The 18,257-nt window shown below is 36.2% G+C and overlaps 1 protein-coding gene across 2 annotated transcripts in view; it reads left to right on the top strand.

Annotated features, from left to right (window-relative positions):
- The first annotated feature begins 421 nt into the window (after positions 1–421).
- Positions 422–18,257, top strand: part of LOC106467635 (E3 ubiquitin-protein ligase parkin-like) — an 83,154-nt gene continuing 65,318 nt past the window's right edge. For both annotated transcript variants that reach the window (XM_022395836.1, XM_013928003.2), the window contains exons 1-3: positions 422–874; positions 7,544–7,703; positions 16,213–16,328. In XM_022395836.1, the coding sequence (XP_022251544.1) occupies positions 572–874; positions 7,544–7,703; positions 16,213–16,328 (579 nt within the window). In that variant the 5' untranslated portion in view covers positions 422–571. The remainder of the gene's footprint in view (positions 875–7,543; positions 7,704–16,212; positions 16,329–18,257) is intronic.

Raw genomic sequence — 18,257 nt, forward strand, 5'->3', positions numbered from 1 at the left:
AAAGAGTAGTCCAAGAGTTGGCGGTGGGTGGTAATGACTAGCTGTCTTCCCTCTAGTCTTTAGTTTTACACTGCTAAATTAGGGATGGCTAGCGCATATAGCCATCGTGTAGTTTTGCGCGAAATCCGTAACAAACAAACAGTTAGTGAAACCTGAAGAAGGGCATTGCCCGAAACGTTGTATCCACAATTATATATATTAATATATATATATATATATATTAACTACTTAGTGGTTTGACCTATAACATAATTATTTTTATCTTTTAAAACAAATACCTGTTACGTTTCATATACCACGGACATATGGCTACTAAAAAATGTTCATTTTTATTTATCTCAGGAATTATTTACTTCTTTCGGCCCCCAGTAGCACAGCGGCATGTCTGCGGACTTACAACGCTAGAATCCGGGCTTCTATACCCGTGGTGGGCAGAGCACAGATAGCCCATCGTTTAGCTTTGTGCTTAATTACAAACAAACAAAACTTCTTTCGACTTCATAAAACAAGTCTTTATAAAAGCATCTACGAAAGAGTATTGACTGTGTAAATTTATTGCCGAATTTTCTTAATGCTCCCTAATATTATATATATGGCGACTTTCATTATTAACCATGTTGTTAGCTTATTTGGTAGTTTTGTTTCTAGTATTTTAGTATCTTTAGGAATTATCAAACGTAAGAACGTTGTAGGTATGAATATATTGAGAGTTAATGTTCGCTTCAATGGTCAAATATCGGTGCCTTTAGATATTAATCCACAATGGACAGTTTCAAAAATGAAAGAAACTCTGAGCTCTAAGCTCAATGTTTTACCGGAAGACTTGAGCATAATCTTCGCTGGTAAAGAATTAGATGATGACATATGTGTTGAGGTTTGAGATCTATTTATTATTCATTTTAACTTTAAGTTATTGCACAAAAGTTTGACACCGAATAACATTAAATTTGACAAACAATAAAAATAAATGTTGAAAATTGTAAACTATTACTAGCTGCATTTTGTTGTTGCGGACCTCATGAATATTGAATTAATGATATTATTATTACATTATTTTCAAAAGCAATGTATTTTGTAATTCAAGTGTTTTACTGGCTTTAGTCTTTACTTTAGATGAAAAGTCCTAGTTTTGAAATTCTTATGTTAGAGTGATATGGCTACTACTGAGTATCATTTTAAATCAAATGTTCAAGGCCATTTGAACTGTTGCCAGTGTTGGTACTGGTATAGTGGTAATGCTTTTTTTCTTCTCGCAACGTGTCGCATTTTTTAACTGCATAGACGTTCAGTTCTTGCAAGATACAGAACTGAATTAAATTCCAGACGCCCTTGCTAATTAGGTAAGTAAGATTACTTCAGACCATAAAATGTTCTAACTTCTGTGGCTTTTTTTTTTTTGGGGGGGGGGGGTTGAAAATGTGAAAAGAAAAAAATAATAATATTTAGTCATGAACTTTTTGTTCTTTATATACTTATAACCAAACATTTTCTGCAGTGATAGCTGATGTAAATAATTGGTATTTCATTACATTAATATCTGTTTTTGCATAGATGAAGGAATGGTCGATAGATTGTTTGAATTTATTAATGACATTAAAGGCTTCAGTGGTGCTGGCTGTGAGGAGGATGCAACTGCTTTACAAAAGGAGTTGGAATATTGGTGTGTTTGGCAGATAAATGACATTTGGCTTTTAATTGTAATAAATGAAACATAATGTATGTGGGATATCACAGTTTGAATTATGAGTATAATTTTGTATGTGCTGGATTCTTTACAGTAGGCGTCTGTGACTTGTTGGTGATAAATTTCAACAATAAACAAACAGCACACAGATCACTTGTTTTAGAATAATATATTAAAACAAGTCAAATGTATATACAAATATTCACCACACTGTTGGTTATCACAGTTATATACAGAGCTTTAAATAATTGTCACTCTTTCTTAGAACGCAATTTAGGATGAAACATGGGATGGAAAGGTTGTCATATGAGATTTATTTAAATCTTTAATTTTTTTTTATAAAAAAAAGTTAGAGGGGATCTAATTGAGGTGTTTAACATTAAGACTATTAAGGGAATTGATAGTGTTGAAGTCACATCTTTTTTGGTAGTTAATATTAAGAATGGTAATACTACTGTTATTAGGGGACATAAATATAAATTTTAGAAGTCATCTTCAGGTAAGAGAGCTTTATTTTTATAACAGGGTGTTTGTCCTTTGGAACAGGTTGCCTTCAGATGTGGGAAGTGCAGTTAATTTAAGGGAAAGCTTGATAAATATTTTAATGATAAGAGCTGGCTTTGAGTTTTTTTTAGTGGATAGGATGGACTAGGTGGACCAAAAGGTCTCCTGTTAATGTTATGTGATAGTTTATTATCATTCACAATAGAATTTATAACATTTTATATACTTCAATTTTTTGTACAATTTTGTTTGCTTTATCAAACAATGAGAAATAATAATTTTCTTTCTGCCTCATGGGGTTATGCCCCAAACTCTAAAGAACAAGATTTTGTGGCCTGGTATTACATTCAAGAAGAGGTGAAATGAGTGTATTTTGCAATGAATTATCAGATCAAGTTTGTACCTAATCTTTAGGTAAACTTTAAATAGCTAAGGCCAAGTAAAAAAAAAGTTTAGCGTCTGGAATTTTCGAAAAAAAGGAAGGAGGAGTTCCTTTTTTTTTTTAAATGACCTCTTTGAAAGAAATTTTGCACCTGTTTTTTTCATGATTGTTGAATATACCTTCTTCTGCTAATCTATTCCAAAGGCTAACCATCTTGTTCAAAAAATAAAATTGCCTAATTTGCAGATGTCCTCTACCCACCCAAATTTTAAATCTATGTCTCCTAGTCCTACCACTCCTATTATTATAGATAGAAAAAGGTGACACATTAATCTAATTGCCTTTATAATTTTGAAAGCTTCAGTTAGGTTCTCTCTAACCCTTCTTTCCTCAAGAGGAAATAATCTTAAGAACCTTAACCTATCCTCATATGACAGTCTCTCCATCTCAGGAATCATTCAAGAAACTATCTTTTGAACCCTTTTGAACAACCCGAAGTAAGGAGCCAAAGAATGAACTCAATATACTAGACGGGTCCTAAACAGAAATTTGTACAACAAAACAATAATCTTCTTTGACTTGAATTTAATATTCCTGTACATATAAGTTAAAATCCCATTTGCTTTCCATGGGAAGAAAACACTGCCTGGAAGGTTTAAAAGACTGATTGACTAAGACAACAAGATTCTTTTCTTTCATAACAATTGATTTTTATCAAATTGGTGAATATAGTTGGAATTCAAGTAACCCACATACATTACCATGCTATTTACCATTTATTTTTCCAGTTCACCAAATGATCCAAATTCATGTGTAAAACAATAGCATCCTTCTCATAGCCAACTACATCCAAAATTTGGATTATATCAACAAACTTTACCAGTTTGTTGCCCATTCCATCATCATTATCATTAATGAATATAAAAAAAATAAGCACAGCAAGGTACCTCACTTGCTCCAGTCCAGTTTGACTGAATTCCATTTATTATAACCCTTTGCTTCCTCTTCCCTAACCAACTTTAATCCATGGAGTTTAATTATCCGCCACAACTACAGCGATAATTCTGTATGGTAGTTTTTTTATGTGGAATTTTGGTTGCAAGCCTTTTGAAAATCCAGGTACGACAAATCAAAGACAATTGTGAAGGTATCCATGCTTGATATTTTAAAAGTAAAGAACTACTATATTAATTGATTCAAATAACTATACATTGATTGATCAGAAGTTTGATTTTTTCAACCATGGGTTTGAACAAGTTTGGCATAATTCCTAGAGATGGGGATGATCTCTGTTTATTTAGAAAATTCTGAAATAAATTCATTTTCATATTTGTTTGAAATATTTTAAACACATTTTATTTGAAACTTTTAATTTTTTGTAATAGAAAGTTGATTTTGGCAACTGCACAAAATAGTTAAATTCTGTTTAAAAAACATTTTATAAATAATTTTTCGTAAAGTTATTTATAAGTTATTTGTATCATTGAAAATAATTCCTAAACATACTTACCTCCACTGACACTTATAGCTATTACACGAATGCCAGGGTTTCTTCTTTTCCCATCTAAGCATTGATCAGGTTTTTTTCTTGCTTGCTCCAATCTTTTATACTCCACTCAATTGCCCTTGGCGATATTTGTCTCGTGATACTCTCCACCTATGTCAATGTGTCTTCTATCCTGGTACTGTATATAAGCATCTCATTCAGATAATTTTATCACTTTTTCTCAACAAAGTATCACTTAGAGGTTTTCTAGTATTACGATTGTAATACATTTAGGCCTTATCCGACATGTTGGAACCTCGTGATTTAGCCTACCACCACCAGGTGGAGGCATTTTTCTGACTCTGAAATAATACTTTTGCTCTTTGAAATTCGGGGTTTTAAGGCAGAGTTTGTAGTTCACCTACGGACTTACAACTCAAATTCAACATTTTGTTTCCTATAAATTTTATTTAGAAGACTCTCTGGATCACCAGCTTCATTGATGATGAGCTGGATCCTTTGTTAGCATGCACATTTGTTTAGTTTTTGGCTTCTATATTCCTCCCAGTTATTGTTGAAGTCTTGAATTTCATTGGCTCCTACAGGGGGTTATAGTTCTGTCCCTATTCGTGAGTCCCAACCCCCAACATCAACCCCTCGTTATATTGGTACTCAGAATAGATTATGTTTATATTCAAGGATTCTACTGCTTAGTTGTATCACCAGCAGCATCAGTGGTTATTGTATACTTTCAGATGATGTGGGGGCTCGATTCCAAGAACTTCCGAACATATAGTAAACATAATCATGGATCCAGGAGCACTGCAGGTTCTTAAGTCAGGATTAATCATTTAGTTCACATCTTCCCCACTTTTATCTACCCAATCTGTATGGTTTCCATCTCTCGCAGTTCATTGGGATTTGGAACTTAGTTCTAGGGTTATCTGAGTTTGGTTGGTCTGGGGATAGTGGGAGAGTCAGGCTACTTCTTCAGAGATTTTTATTCCTGTCAGTTGTTGGACCTATGCAGACAGAAGATTGGCAGTTCTGGACAGTCTCTTCATCTGAGGGTTTTTTGCCTACCCCCTGTAGCTATCTTAATCATTTCTGCTAGATTATCCAGAGGGGTGAGTATATTTATTTCTACCTTCAGGGTCCCTTACCTTGTTTTCACAGGATCCCACTCTGTGGTGAGTGTTGCCCAGACAGGCATGCTTATATCAAATCAATTCCACACTAGCAACCACTATTTCACTATAATTACTACCAGTTGCAACAAGGCTCTGTAGAAATGAGGTGTTCCATAAGACCACTTAGGAGCTCACCAGGTGGTATTACCATACTATGCATAGACTGCCACTCATGAATTATTGTGAGTAAAGCTAAAGGGGATCGTGTCTATCCCTGTCAATCATTGAAATGAAAAAAATCAGGGTTGGTTTGCTTTTAAAAATTTAGTGAACCTATTGCACTGTTTTCAAAGCACTGTTCCTCAGGACTCTCCAATGTGCATTACACCCCAGATTCTACTAGTGGAGCTAGGAAGTCCTTACCACACCAGGTTTCCAGTCACCGGGGTGGTGGACAGAGGCTATTCCTCCAGAGCATTAGAGTGTATTCCTCCACTTTCAGAGAAGAAGGCAAAGTTGGGGGTCCTCCTACCTGGATCCCTGGATGTTTTTTTTTTCCCAGATGTTGGTAGGAGCAGCACCAGCCTACGTGGGAGCCTACTCGTTATACCGGTTCAGATTTGATGCTTGGCTCTCCGGTTGAGGTGTGTGTGGCCCTTCATTTTGATCAGTATCAGTTCAGTACATTGTTTGTGGAAAGGGATACATTTCTCCTTGTAATTCTGAACACAGAGTGGTACCATCCTGGGTACTTTGTTGAGCACAGTTGTTCTACCCCCATAATTCTGGGGGCAAGTGGAATACACCTTGCCCACTCGGTTTGGGAGTAAGGATGAATATTCATAATTCCAGACATTATGAGTTGTGTTCCTTTGGTTGAGTATGGCATACACAATCTTGTCATTCCGAGCCTGGGGTGTTGACTTTCAGGCTTTTTCAGGTGGAGGAGGAGGTTTGTCCACTTTGGTGTTGCTTACTTTTTCGTTGTGATTCTGGTGGTTTGGAATGCATTACTTTATAGCTACAGGTTGGGTTTCGGTCAATAGTATATATATATACATGTAATGTTGTGGTCCATTAGCCCTAGCCACCAATGTGGGATATAAGGACCAAGACCCCTTAATTCCAACTCCGAGTAGTGGAACCTCGGCTACCTGGTTGGGGCTGGCCTATAGTGATGATTACTCGAGCACAGTTCCACCCTTGATGCAAGAACTAAGCTCAAGGTGAAGAGCATACCTGTTCTGGATGTAGTGCGGTTCCTCCACTCGGGTAACAATCTAATCTTGGTACACCCATGATCTATGCAGATGTTTTTTGTTTGGATAATGCCCTCACTGGCCTCTCCCTCTTCTCAGTGTGGGATTCTAGCTATGAGTGTCAGTGGAGGTAAGTATGTTTTGGAAGTTAACATTTTCCAAAATTGAAAATGTATTTCCAATAATACTTACCTCCTCTGACACTCTCTCGCCTTTCCTCCCTACTAAGAGCCGGTGTCAGATATTGGGATGGTGTCAGTTACATAAAAGTGATAAATTTATCTGAATGAGGTGCTTATATACAGTACTAGGATAGAGGGCACATTGATGTAGGTGGAGAGTATCACAAGACAAATATCGCCAAGGGCTATTGAGTGAGATATAAAAGAGTGGAGCGAGCGAGAAAAAATCAGACCAATGCTTAGATGGGCAAAGAAGAAACCCTGGTGGTTGAGAAATAGCTGTAAGTGTCAGCAGATTTAAGTATTATTGGAAATACATTTACCAATAATACCATTTACCATTTATTTGTCCAATTCACTGAATGATCCAAATCCCTTTGTAAAAAAATAGCATCCTTCTCGCACCCAACTACACCCCAAATTGTAATGTCAGATAAACATTCTAAGCACCAGGTTTGAAATGTATCTTTTTATTTATATTTTTAATATCAATAGGTTGGTAGTAGTTTCACAGCTTTATTACTGCTTTTTAGCCAGTGGCTCTGTGTATAGTGCTGTACATACAGGAAGCAATTAAAGTTTTGCACTCTTTTAGTATTAACTTGTAATCTTGTATGTGTGTGTGTGCATATATATATATATATATAATATATAATGTGTGTGTTTATGATGATTATTTCCATATTTGGTAATTATACCCATTTTTGGGTATTGTGCCAAACCTGTTCAAGCTCATGGTTGTGAAAATTAAACTTCTAATAAGTTTTAGTCACCAATTCTAGACAGCTGTCATAGCAGTGGATGCTTTAATTTGTTGAGTAGTAATTAAATGATAATAAGTTTTGTCAAAATCTATACCTTAAAATATAATTACTTGAATGTGACATGTATTCACTACAATATTTTCTGCATTCAGAATTGTGACATTGGGCAACAGAGCATCCTTCATGCTGTTAGAGCAAGGAACAGAGCCCCTTCCTTGACAGTCACCACAAGTAAAATGGCACTGTTGCACGAATCCATTGCCAGCCTTCAACTATCTGAGGATGAGCAGAAAACAGTTAACGAAAGAAATGGTTAGTTTATTGAAGAATTATGTATTTTTGTAACAAGACTAATGATTTAAATATATGAAAATTTTTTTATTATGAATCATGAAAACAGAGTTATGTATATATATTTATTTGTATAAGACAGCTTTTGTATGTGTAAATAAAAAGATATGCTTATTCAGCTTGGAATTTCAAAAATATAATGCCTGTAAGAAAAGTACATTAGCGGGTTTTGTGGTGAAGTTATTTAAAATTAATATGATATTTTAGAACTTGCATGAAAATAATTTGTTGTTTCCAAAACATACTTACCTATGCTGATACATAGCTATTCCTCAACCTTCACTTTGCCCATCTAAGCATTGGTCTCACTTGCTCAAGTCTTTTATACCCCACTTAAATGCCCTTGGTGATTTTTGGCCTTGTGACACTCTCCACCTACATCAATGCACCCTCTATCCTGGTACTCTATATAAGCACTTCACTAAGATAATGTAACTACTTTTTCTCGACAAAGTGTTTGGTCACGGTTTTCTCTGAGGAAGTGCTGTGCTTTGTTATGTTCTGGATTGCAATTTTGGTATAGCATTGTGAATTTCCATACTTTTAACATTTTCTTAAAAAAGAAAATTCTTTGAAAGCCTGTCGAAGGTCCCCCACATCAATTTGAGGATGAATGGGTCCACTTTGGTCAGATTGTCAGCTTCTGTTATTTCTTTGGTTACCTGGCTTGTATGTTGTTGGGATTTATTGAGTAGAGATTCTTTGTTGGAGGAAGTTCGTCTTGCCTGCTGTAGCCCTCCATGAGTTATGAGTCTCCCTTTCTTCATCCATTGATGTTCACTGGCATCCCACAGTCATTGGAATTGCAAATTGAGGTCACCTGTTTGCTTTTTTCCTTGTTATTGTTGGCCTCTAGACTTTCTTTGGCTCTTGCTGGTAGTCATGGCTCGACTATGCCTTGTGTGTCCAAACCCCCAGCTTTTGTTCCCCGCTTTATGAATACACAGAATAGATTCTGCCCTTAATTTCAAGGCTCCTCCATTCTGGCCGACTATAGCTAATGGCATTGATGTCTACCCTAGGTGGGTGGGGTCTGTAGGAGTGAGGTTACAACACTTGATGGACACATGATATTCCTTCACAGCAGATCCATGGATACTTCAAGTTCTGGCATTGGGGTTGGTCTTTCTATTCACTTCTCCACCTCCATTATTCTCCCATTATTTGTTGTGCATGAGAAGACAGGAGATAAGCGGATGATCATCGATCTTTCTTGTCTCAACCAATTCTTTGATCCTTGGATGACCAAGTTCGATGTTGCTGATGCATTTCTTGTGAATTCATCCTGCCACTATCTAAGTTTCGTGCAAAAGGATCAGTTTCTGCTATTCAGAGATCTATCCTTTGGCCTAGCATCTGCATCATATGTTATCTGCAACATAATATGAGTTTTTGATATGTTTGAAGCCAGGCTCAGCCAACTCCCAACCAGCTCCAGGCTAGGAATTGGCAGTCAGACTCTTACTTACGTGGATCTTGCTATCTTTTTGGGGATGTGGGCATCCCTTGATTCTCTGTTTATTTTGGGCTGAAAATACATGCAGTGCCTTCAGTGGTCACTGTGCAACCAATAGATCAGGAAATCCAATCCACTGGATCATCCAGTCTTTCACCAGGAGCTACATTTTAGTTCTCAAGTGGTGGTTAGATCAGTTCAATGCTACCATCAGTGTCCTTATACCACCCCTCTGTTCCGATTTTTCATATTTTCACAGATGTCTCACTTCAGGGACGGGGTGTGTATATTGAAGATCAGGGATTCCAGGGTATATGAATGGAAGACAAATCTTCCTTCCACATCAATAACTTAGAACTTCTTACTGTCCACCAGGCTATGGTTCAAAGTCTAGATCTATTGCAGGGAATGTTTTCATGATTCTTTCCATCAATTGCACAGTGGTCTCTTAAATATCTCATCATGGGAGCATGCATTCTTAGGACCTTTGTTTTCGAAATTTTGGTTATTTATCTACGGGGCTCACTCCCATCATATCCACCTCCTGGCTTTGAATTTTTCTGGGGTGATGAATTTCATTACAGATCACCTGTCTCAGCCCAATTGATTTCTTCCAACCAAATGGATTCTCCATTTCAAGGTTTTCCAGTGGATTTGTTCTCAGTTTGGGTTTCCAATGATCGATGCATTTGCCACTCTTTGAAACACAACTACAGGTGTTTTTGGTCCCCAGTACCTCATCCTCAGGCTTTGGTGATAGATGCATTCAGTCAATATTGGATGGGATTGCAACTCTATACTTTTCCCCCAATTCATCTGTTACTCAGAGTTCTTGCTATGAATCAATCCTCTTCTTGAGAGCTGTTGGTAGCCTCAGATTGGCTGGCCTAACCATGGTTACATCTTCTACAGTATCTTCAAGAGGGTCCACCTCTGTCTCTCCCTCTTTGTCAATCTTTGTTGAGGTAGCCCTAATCCAACATTCTACAAGGAAACTTTCCCAAGCTCATCGAGGTTTAACTACTAAAGTTCCTTGTGTGTGCCTCATGAGGAGTTTGAACCCACTTCACCCAAACATGCCCATCATATTTTGTTTTTTGACTCGTGTCTAGCTTTGTCTCCTGTTTTTTTATGTAAGGAAGCTTTATGAACTACTTTTCATTGTTTTAAACATTGGAAAGTTTGACTCTTTAGTGATATCCAGCCTTCTCCAGTCATTTAGTCCTTCTTTCCAAATGGACTTTTCAATTACTTAACTTAGATTTTAACTTATTACATGCTTTGTCTTGACATCCAATCGAACCTTTAGCCTCATATACCATGTATCACCTTTCCCTTAAGGGGTACTTTTTGTTGCTGCTGGCATGTGAATGTTGTAGGTCAGAAGTGTTCGAACTACATGTGCACAGGACTTGTTTATTACTTCACTTTGGTTCTCCTATACCCTGATAGGTCCTTTCTTCTTAAGTCTCTGGCAGCCAGGGAAGTGGTTAAATCCTTCTCATCAATTCTTTTGCCAGCTATTTCTCACCTCTATGACCGATCAAACACTGATCATTTTTTATGTCCTGTCAGAGCCCTCAGGCATTATGTGGTTCCTTTCTGAGTTATGGTACTTGTCTCTGTATTCAGTGGGATCCTTCAGTTTCCTGAGATTTATCCCAATTACTTTGATGAGGTGGATTTGCAAATATCCATGTTGCTTATTCTGGACATTCTTTACAGCTGATGAAATTTCTGAGAGTCACATCTCATCAAATTTGTCACATTTTTATGTCTTTCACTGCTCATTTCAATTACCTGCTAGAGGACATTATTCAGGCTGGTATGTGGCTTTCTCTCAATAATTTTCTCTCACATTCTTTACACGATCTGGCAGTTTCTTCTTCTGAGGATTATCAACTATTCCCTATGGCTGTTTTGTCAGCATCTGCTGGATTATAAGGATGAGTGAGTATTTTTGTCCTCCTCTTGTCTTTTTACTTTCCAGGGTCCCTTACCTCTGTTTCACTGGATCCCACTCTGTGGTGAGTGTTGGCCAGACAAGTGTGTTTTATCAATCCAGTTTTGCACTAGCAACCAATTTAACTGTACTTCCTACCAGTTGCAACATGCTCTGCAGAAATGTTGGGTTTGATAACACCATCTAGATGCTTACCAGATGATATTACCATATTCTGCTGAACCGACACACACGGACTATCATGAATAAAGCTAAAGGGGATTTTACCCATCCTTGCCAATCATTGGATTGAAAAAATCAGGGTTGGTTTGCTTTTAAAAATTAAGTGAACTTGGAAAGTCCCGAAGAACAGTTTCTAGAGCACTGTTCTTCAGGATTCTCCAATGCGCATTACACCCCAGATACTACTAGTGTAGCTAGGGAGTCCTTACTGCACCTGGTTTTCAGTTACTGTGGTGGTGAACAGAGGCTTTTCCTCCAGAGTGTTTGAGTGTTTTTCTCCACTCTTGGAGAAGAGGGCAAAGTTGGTGGCCCTCCTACCTGGGTCCCTGGATGTTTTTCACAGATGTCTTGAGGAGAAGCACCAGCCTTCGTGGGAGCCTACTTGTAATATTGGTTCAGATTTCATGCTAAGCTATCTGGTTAGGGTGTACATGGCCCTTTTTTATCAATGTTGATTTAGTATATTGTTCATGGAAGGAGGTCCACTATTTCCTCATAATGTGGAGTGGTCCCATCCTAGGTCCTTGGTTGATCACAGTGTTCCACGTTCTCTCCATAATTCTGGGGGCAAGTGGAATGCTCCTTGCCTACCTGGTTGGGGGAGTGAGGGTGAGCATTTATAATTTCATACTGGATGAGTTCTGTTCCTTTGGTTGAGTAAGGCATACAAGATCCCATGATTATGAGCCTGGGGTGTTGCCTTCTGGACTTATTCAAGTGGAGGAGAAAGTTTGTGCTGGATGTAGTGCAGTTCCCCCACTTGTGTATCATCCTTATCTTGGTACGTCCCTATTCTATGTTGACACTTTCTGTATGGATAATGCCCTCACTGGTCCCTCCACCTTCTCAATGTGGGATTCTAGCTATATGTCAGTGGATGGTAAATATGTTTTGAAAGTTAACATTTTCCTAAATTGAAAATTGAAAATGTATTTTCAATAATACTTACCTCTGCTGACACTATCCTGCCCTTCTTCCCTACTAAGAGCCAATGTTAGTGACTGGGATGGTGTAAGTCTTGAAAAAGTGGTTACATTATCTGAGTGAGGAGCTTATATACAATACCAAGAAAGAGGTATAAAAGACTGGAAAAAGTGAGACCAATACTTAGATGGGCAAAGTGAAGGTCGAGGAATAACTATGTGTTAGTGGAGGTAAGTATTATTGGAAAATATATTTTCAATTTAGGAAAATGTTAACTTTTCTTTAAATGTCCAGTTCAATTAAGGAATCAAGTATGCCTGCTTTTATCTTAATTTTATTTTTAAAGTTACGTTAAACTAATAGTTACATGTTAAGTTTCTCTAAGCAAATATGAAAATTACTTTGCGTCTTATATGGAAATCATATGTAACTTATTGAAACCTGAGTGGATGCAAAAAATATTTTTTGTATGCTTGTATATATTTATGAACATTTATGAACAGTCACCTTCCCTATAGTTTGTTTTGACTTACAAGTTTGTCTTCTAGAATATCAGGGTCTTTAAAAATTACACATATTGTCTCCTGAACAACCAAATCCTTTGATTCTATATGCTTTTTTTATGTGTGCAAGTTCTCTCACTTGAAATTATCTTTCAGTCTACACAACTGGCTCCTCACTAACCACGTTCTTTAGTTCTGTGTGTAGTTTCATTGATCAAGGATACCAAAACTTTTGAGACTACTCTTTCTAGCTTCTGGCCAACCTAGTTTTTTGTTCTTGATTTAGTTTCATTGATCCTTCAAGCTCTGTCCTCTAGAACAGTGGTTCCCATCCTTCAATCGACAGGGTGACTTCAGCCAGTCCACAAGACAGTTTTAAAAAAAGTAATGTGTGTTTTATAATATAGCTACTGAAATATATTGTTTTACTATCTAATATAAGTACTCCAGAAATGCTACTTACCTTTTTGCACCACTATGGACTTGCAACTGCTGTGGAATTTCCTGTGCATGCCATAAGATTTGATTGAACTCTCACCCCTACAAGTGTCAATGTTTATTGCACCAGCTTATGATATAGTCATCATAATACTGTAGCTCCCCAACAGTAAGAGGGTGATATGACCTCTATGCACAGTAATCCTTATGAGCACTGGCATATGAGCATAGGCTCATTTCTTCCTCGATACTGGCTGTGTTCAGAAGTGTTCTTCCTGTGCATTTAGGTTTCTATTTGACTTAATCGGCTGCCTTTATTTCTTTAGCACTACATTCTCCTTTTGCACTTTTGTTCCATCCACCTGATTGCAACTTCATTATCTTTAGTCACCAAATTTTCACTTTAGACTAATTTCCACATTGTATTCAAAGTAAAATATATATATGTAATAAAAGAAGAAGAAGAAAAAAGTACCAAGGGCCAGACATTTTCTTCAAGTCTTTCTTATCACACGCTTTCCTATTCTCTTTTCACTGATCCTCTATATCGTCATCCTCAAGATATAGTGTCCTCTTTGTTGGCTGTGCTATAAAACTTATCTTCCACTTCACTCTGTTCTTTTATTTCTCTCTCTTTTTGTCCTCCCCATGAAGTTGGGGGTTTGGCACCCTGTCATTGACTTGTCACTTTCTGATTTTTTATCAATATCTGATGGATGACTTTCTCAGTCTGCTGTTGACCCTCTTTCCTAGGTTGTTTAACTAAGGTAGATGTTTCAAATGTCTACTGTCACATTCTTCTTCATTCTGTCTTTCTGTTCTGTGTCCTTCCCTTTGGCCTAGCTACAACCCCTTATGTTTTCAGCCAGAAGAATTGTTCCTTTGCTCAGCATGTGCATCTTTGTGGGTCTTCACTTTCATTATTATAAGGTTGTCTGGCTTATCCTGGCCTCATCTTTACAACACTTGGTGAGTGCTACCTCCATTTGTTTTTTAGAAGCCTGTCACCTAGACCAAGTCCATTTTGATACCCATTCAGTTTCTTGTCAACATGTGGATTTTCCTCAACCTCTCTACATTGCAGGTTTTAACTGTCTACCTTTCATATTTGCAACATGGTGATTTTAGTAGCCAAGAAACTTCTCTTTTGCATTTAGGAATTCTTGCTTCCCTAAGAGCCCTGATTCCTCTTCAATGTGCATATGTGCATCTCCTTTAATGGGATCTGGGGGATCATTGAAACATGTACTGTGTTCCCTTATCTGCCCTCATGTCTGTATCTTCCTCTCTTCATTTTTCCATCATCATAGCTTGATTGTTCCAACACATCCAGGGGTATGCCATGACCTCCCCTTTACCTCCACTGGCCTTACTCACTCTGATGCATCTTTCTAGTTGGAGGATGATTCTTAACATGACCACTATCCAGCATAAGGGTTCCAAAGGAGCATTATTCCCTGTATACCTACTTTCTGGAGATGACTGCAGCTTGTTGCATATGCCTCCTTCATCAGGTGTGGTTGTCTGGTCATCTTTTGATGATCATTCAGACAGTTCTGTGGTCATTACTTTAATCAACTGCCAAAGAGGCACTGGCAACTGCAATTTGTGCTTTCTTGCATTTGATATCTTTTCTTGGGACCACAATCATTATACCTATCTTATGATATGTCCATGAGGTTGTATCTGGTGATGGATCACTTTTCTCACCTTGATTGGATCCATTCCACAGAGTGGTTCTTACATCCTTCATTATTCTGTTGGATTTGTTCCCATTTTGGAACTACTCAGATTGATGCTTTTAGGATTTCTAGTATGGAGATCTCTCCTTAGTCACTTTCAGTCATCAGTTTTATGTAAATGGTGTTGCACCTTTGGCTTAAACTGTAGGATTTGTCCAGTCCCTTCTGTGACATATGGGATTTTCCTGCAGAGTATTCTATTTCCCTAACTCTCATCAGCCTTTACTCTCTCCCTCTCTCAATTTACGTGGGCTGTTTACTGATACTTACTTCTGCCAGGTCAATATATTGTACTGTTTTTATTTTAAGTCTTCAGATTTTTGGGAAACCCAGCTTACAGCAAGAGAGTTAAATTGGACTTTACATAAACATGTGCTGTACTGGAACGTATTTTATCTATCAAACAAAAGTGTATTCAAATAATAAAGTGTATGTTCATTAATGAGAGGGTCAATAATGTTAATGCAATTCCAGATTAAAAAATTTTATAGATCCATGCTGTGAGGAAGTGGTATTTTTTGGTTGGGCACAAATAAAGGAAATAAAAATGATTCTCAAAGTTATTGTACAAAAGAGTTCATTGGCACTTGTTGATCCATGTTGTACTGAAGGTTTTTTCTTTCAGTAGGCAAACTGTATTAGCACTTGCTTTATTATTCAACAGTTTGTCAGTGTTATTACTGAAGATAGGGGAATGATGGCATACTGATGTCTTATGTTAACCTTTCGAGAACAGAGCACCTTACATGAACAATCTATTAAAAAAGTATTACACAAGTGATAGTGGTATGGTGCTATACATTTGTAAGCAAGAGAATTGAATAAAGACTGTGAAAGAGTAAATATAAAAATCTGGTTTAACTCATCATTAAAAATGGCCCAATTACTCCTATAGAAATTAATAAATAAATATTTATTAAAGAGAATTAAATATTCATGAAACTAAAGTCAAGAGATTATGTAATTGGCATAGTCAAAATTTCATTAGATGTAGTAAAGTTAGATAGAGGTGATCAGTGCTAGTGGAAGCTGTCTTAATTCATATTATTACTTACAGTTCCCACATCAAGTTCTGTAATTCTTATAGTTAGACAAGTGATAATGGACTTTGGGTAATCATTTCCTTAATTACTTTGACCAGGTACATCTATTTAATGTACTTATGATACCAATACTGTTTACCTTTGATCTGTAACTCACAGTGTTTAACTTTCTTCAACAGATAAAAGAAAAGTGAATTTCTATGTTTACTGCAGTGGCCCTTGTAAAGATGTTTGTCCTGGAAAATTAAGAGTACGATGTTCATGTTGTGGGCAGGGAACTTTAACGGTGATTAAAGTGAGTTATGTTGATTTTTATTCTTAAGAGTTAAACAGTTTTAAAGTACTTCCTCCCCACCGTACTACGTATAAAATCAGAGGATAATTAGTAGTGTTGCTAAGTGTACTGCAAATAAACGCAAAGGATAACCAGTAGTATTACTACCTGTACTGCATGTTGAATCAGGATAACTGATTGTGTCAAAGCTGTTCATGAAACATTATCATATGTGTACTAGATTTAAAAAAATACATTTATTGGGTAAGAGAAGATGTTTAACCCTTTTGAGATGGGTCACAGGTGAAAGGCCATATCATCTCATTTGTTGACTCGCATTAAAAATTTTATTGAACTACTATTTCATGAATTTATGTCAATAAGTTTGGTATTAAACTGTAGATTATAATTCAAATTTTGAACTATATATTACTCAATTTGTTAATTTAAAAGTAAATATTAAAAAAACAGATAAACGATTTTTGTGTGTCACATGGTATGTTGAATACAGTACTGGTTCAAATTAGATGTTTGTGAAGTCAAAATATTAAGTCTATAGTTTCGAACGAATTAGAAACTCAAATTACTGATATTGACAAGCTGGAATATAAAATAAGAAGGTCTTATCTTTTCTTTTTGCTAAGATATTGCTCACGTAATAAATCAAACAGTGGCACCCTACCCACCTCTTTCCATTTTTGGAAATGCTCCATTATATATACTTACTTCTATATATACGATGTGAATAACCAATTTTTGAAGCTCAGAATGTTCCCCTAGTGGTTCTCTCAGCCTTTCTAACATTCCTTCTACCATTTCTTTCTTTTCAACCAAGATTTCAATGAGGTAGTTTGTGTCTTTAGTATGCTCGAAATTTCCTATTTTTTTAGACCCAAATAAAGCTTAGTTACTAAGCTTGATAAATTATAGTAGAATTCTGTGGTATTGATGTAGTAACATATGGTTTTATAGTTATTCAAATGTATACATAAAACTTTAACAAAAATATTTTGTTTCATATCCTCCACTTGCAAAATTTTTGAAGGCTTAGCAACCTATGTTATGGTATTGATATAGTAATTTATGATTTTTGGTAATTTCAAAATGTATATATAAATAAAAAAAAATTTATTTCGTTTCACATCCTCCATGTGCAAAATTTGACATGGCTTAGCAGCCTACAGCAAGCAGCAAACACGTATAAAGGTCGTAACTAGAATAGATAATTGTTTGCTTTACTTCTTTATTTACTGTTCTGTGTTTTAGGAGAAACAACTTTTAGAACTTATTTGTAAATAGTAATAATCTATATACATATATAATGTAAAATAATTGAAATGTGACTGTATTTTACAAAATATTAGTCTACTAAAACACAGCTAAGATCAGTTACTTTGTACAGACCAAAGGTCACCTTTATGTTATTTGATATGGTAACATGAGTGCACGTGAGCCCCGTCCTTGTAACTTCTGTATTGTTAGTCAGGCATGGGTGAAAGGTCAATATAATAAAAATAATAAATACATATAAATGTATAATGTTATTTTGTTATAATGTTATGGCTGTTTCGTCTAAACATTTATGTTTTCGTGTTATAATTTGTGTTCATTCTAGAATGAAAGAGGCATAATTTATATTTATTTCCTAATTGTATGGTGGTTGCGAGATCAGTCAAATCTACCAAACCTGTATAGAGATTCATCACTGAAAATAACAGATAAAATATAAAGTTTTTTTTTAAGAAATGTTTAAAACTATCAGGACATTATAAAGATTTCACATTTGAAATTTCAAAATTTTTTGATGCATAAAAGTATTTTTAATCTTAAAATGAAAATTACTATGCATGATAGGTAGGCAAGATGTGAAAAGAAACAAAGGCATGAAAGAAACATTGCTTTACAAACCTTAAGACTTAATAAAAAATTAGATATTTTGCATATGGAAGC

This window comes from Limulus polyphemus, unplaced genomic scaffold, assembly GCF_000517525.1.
Source record: "Limulus polyphemus unplaced genomic scaffold, Limulus_polyphemus-2.1.2 Scaffold2687, whole genome shotgun sequence".
Lineage (NCBI taxonomy): Eukaryota > Metazoa > Arthropoda > Merostomata > Xiphosura > Limulidae > Limulus > Limulus polyphemus.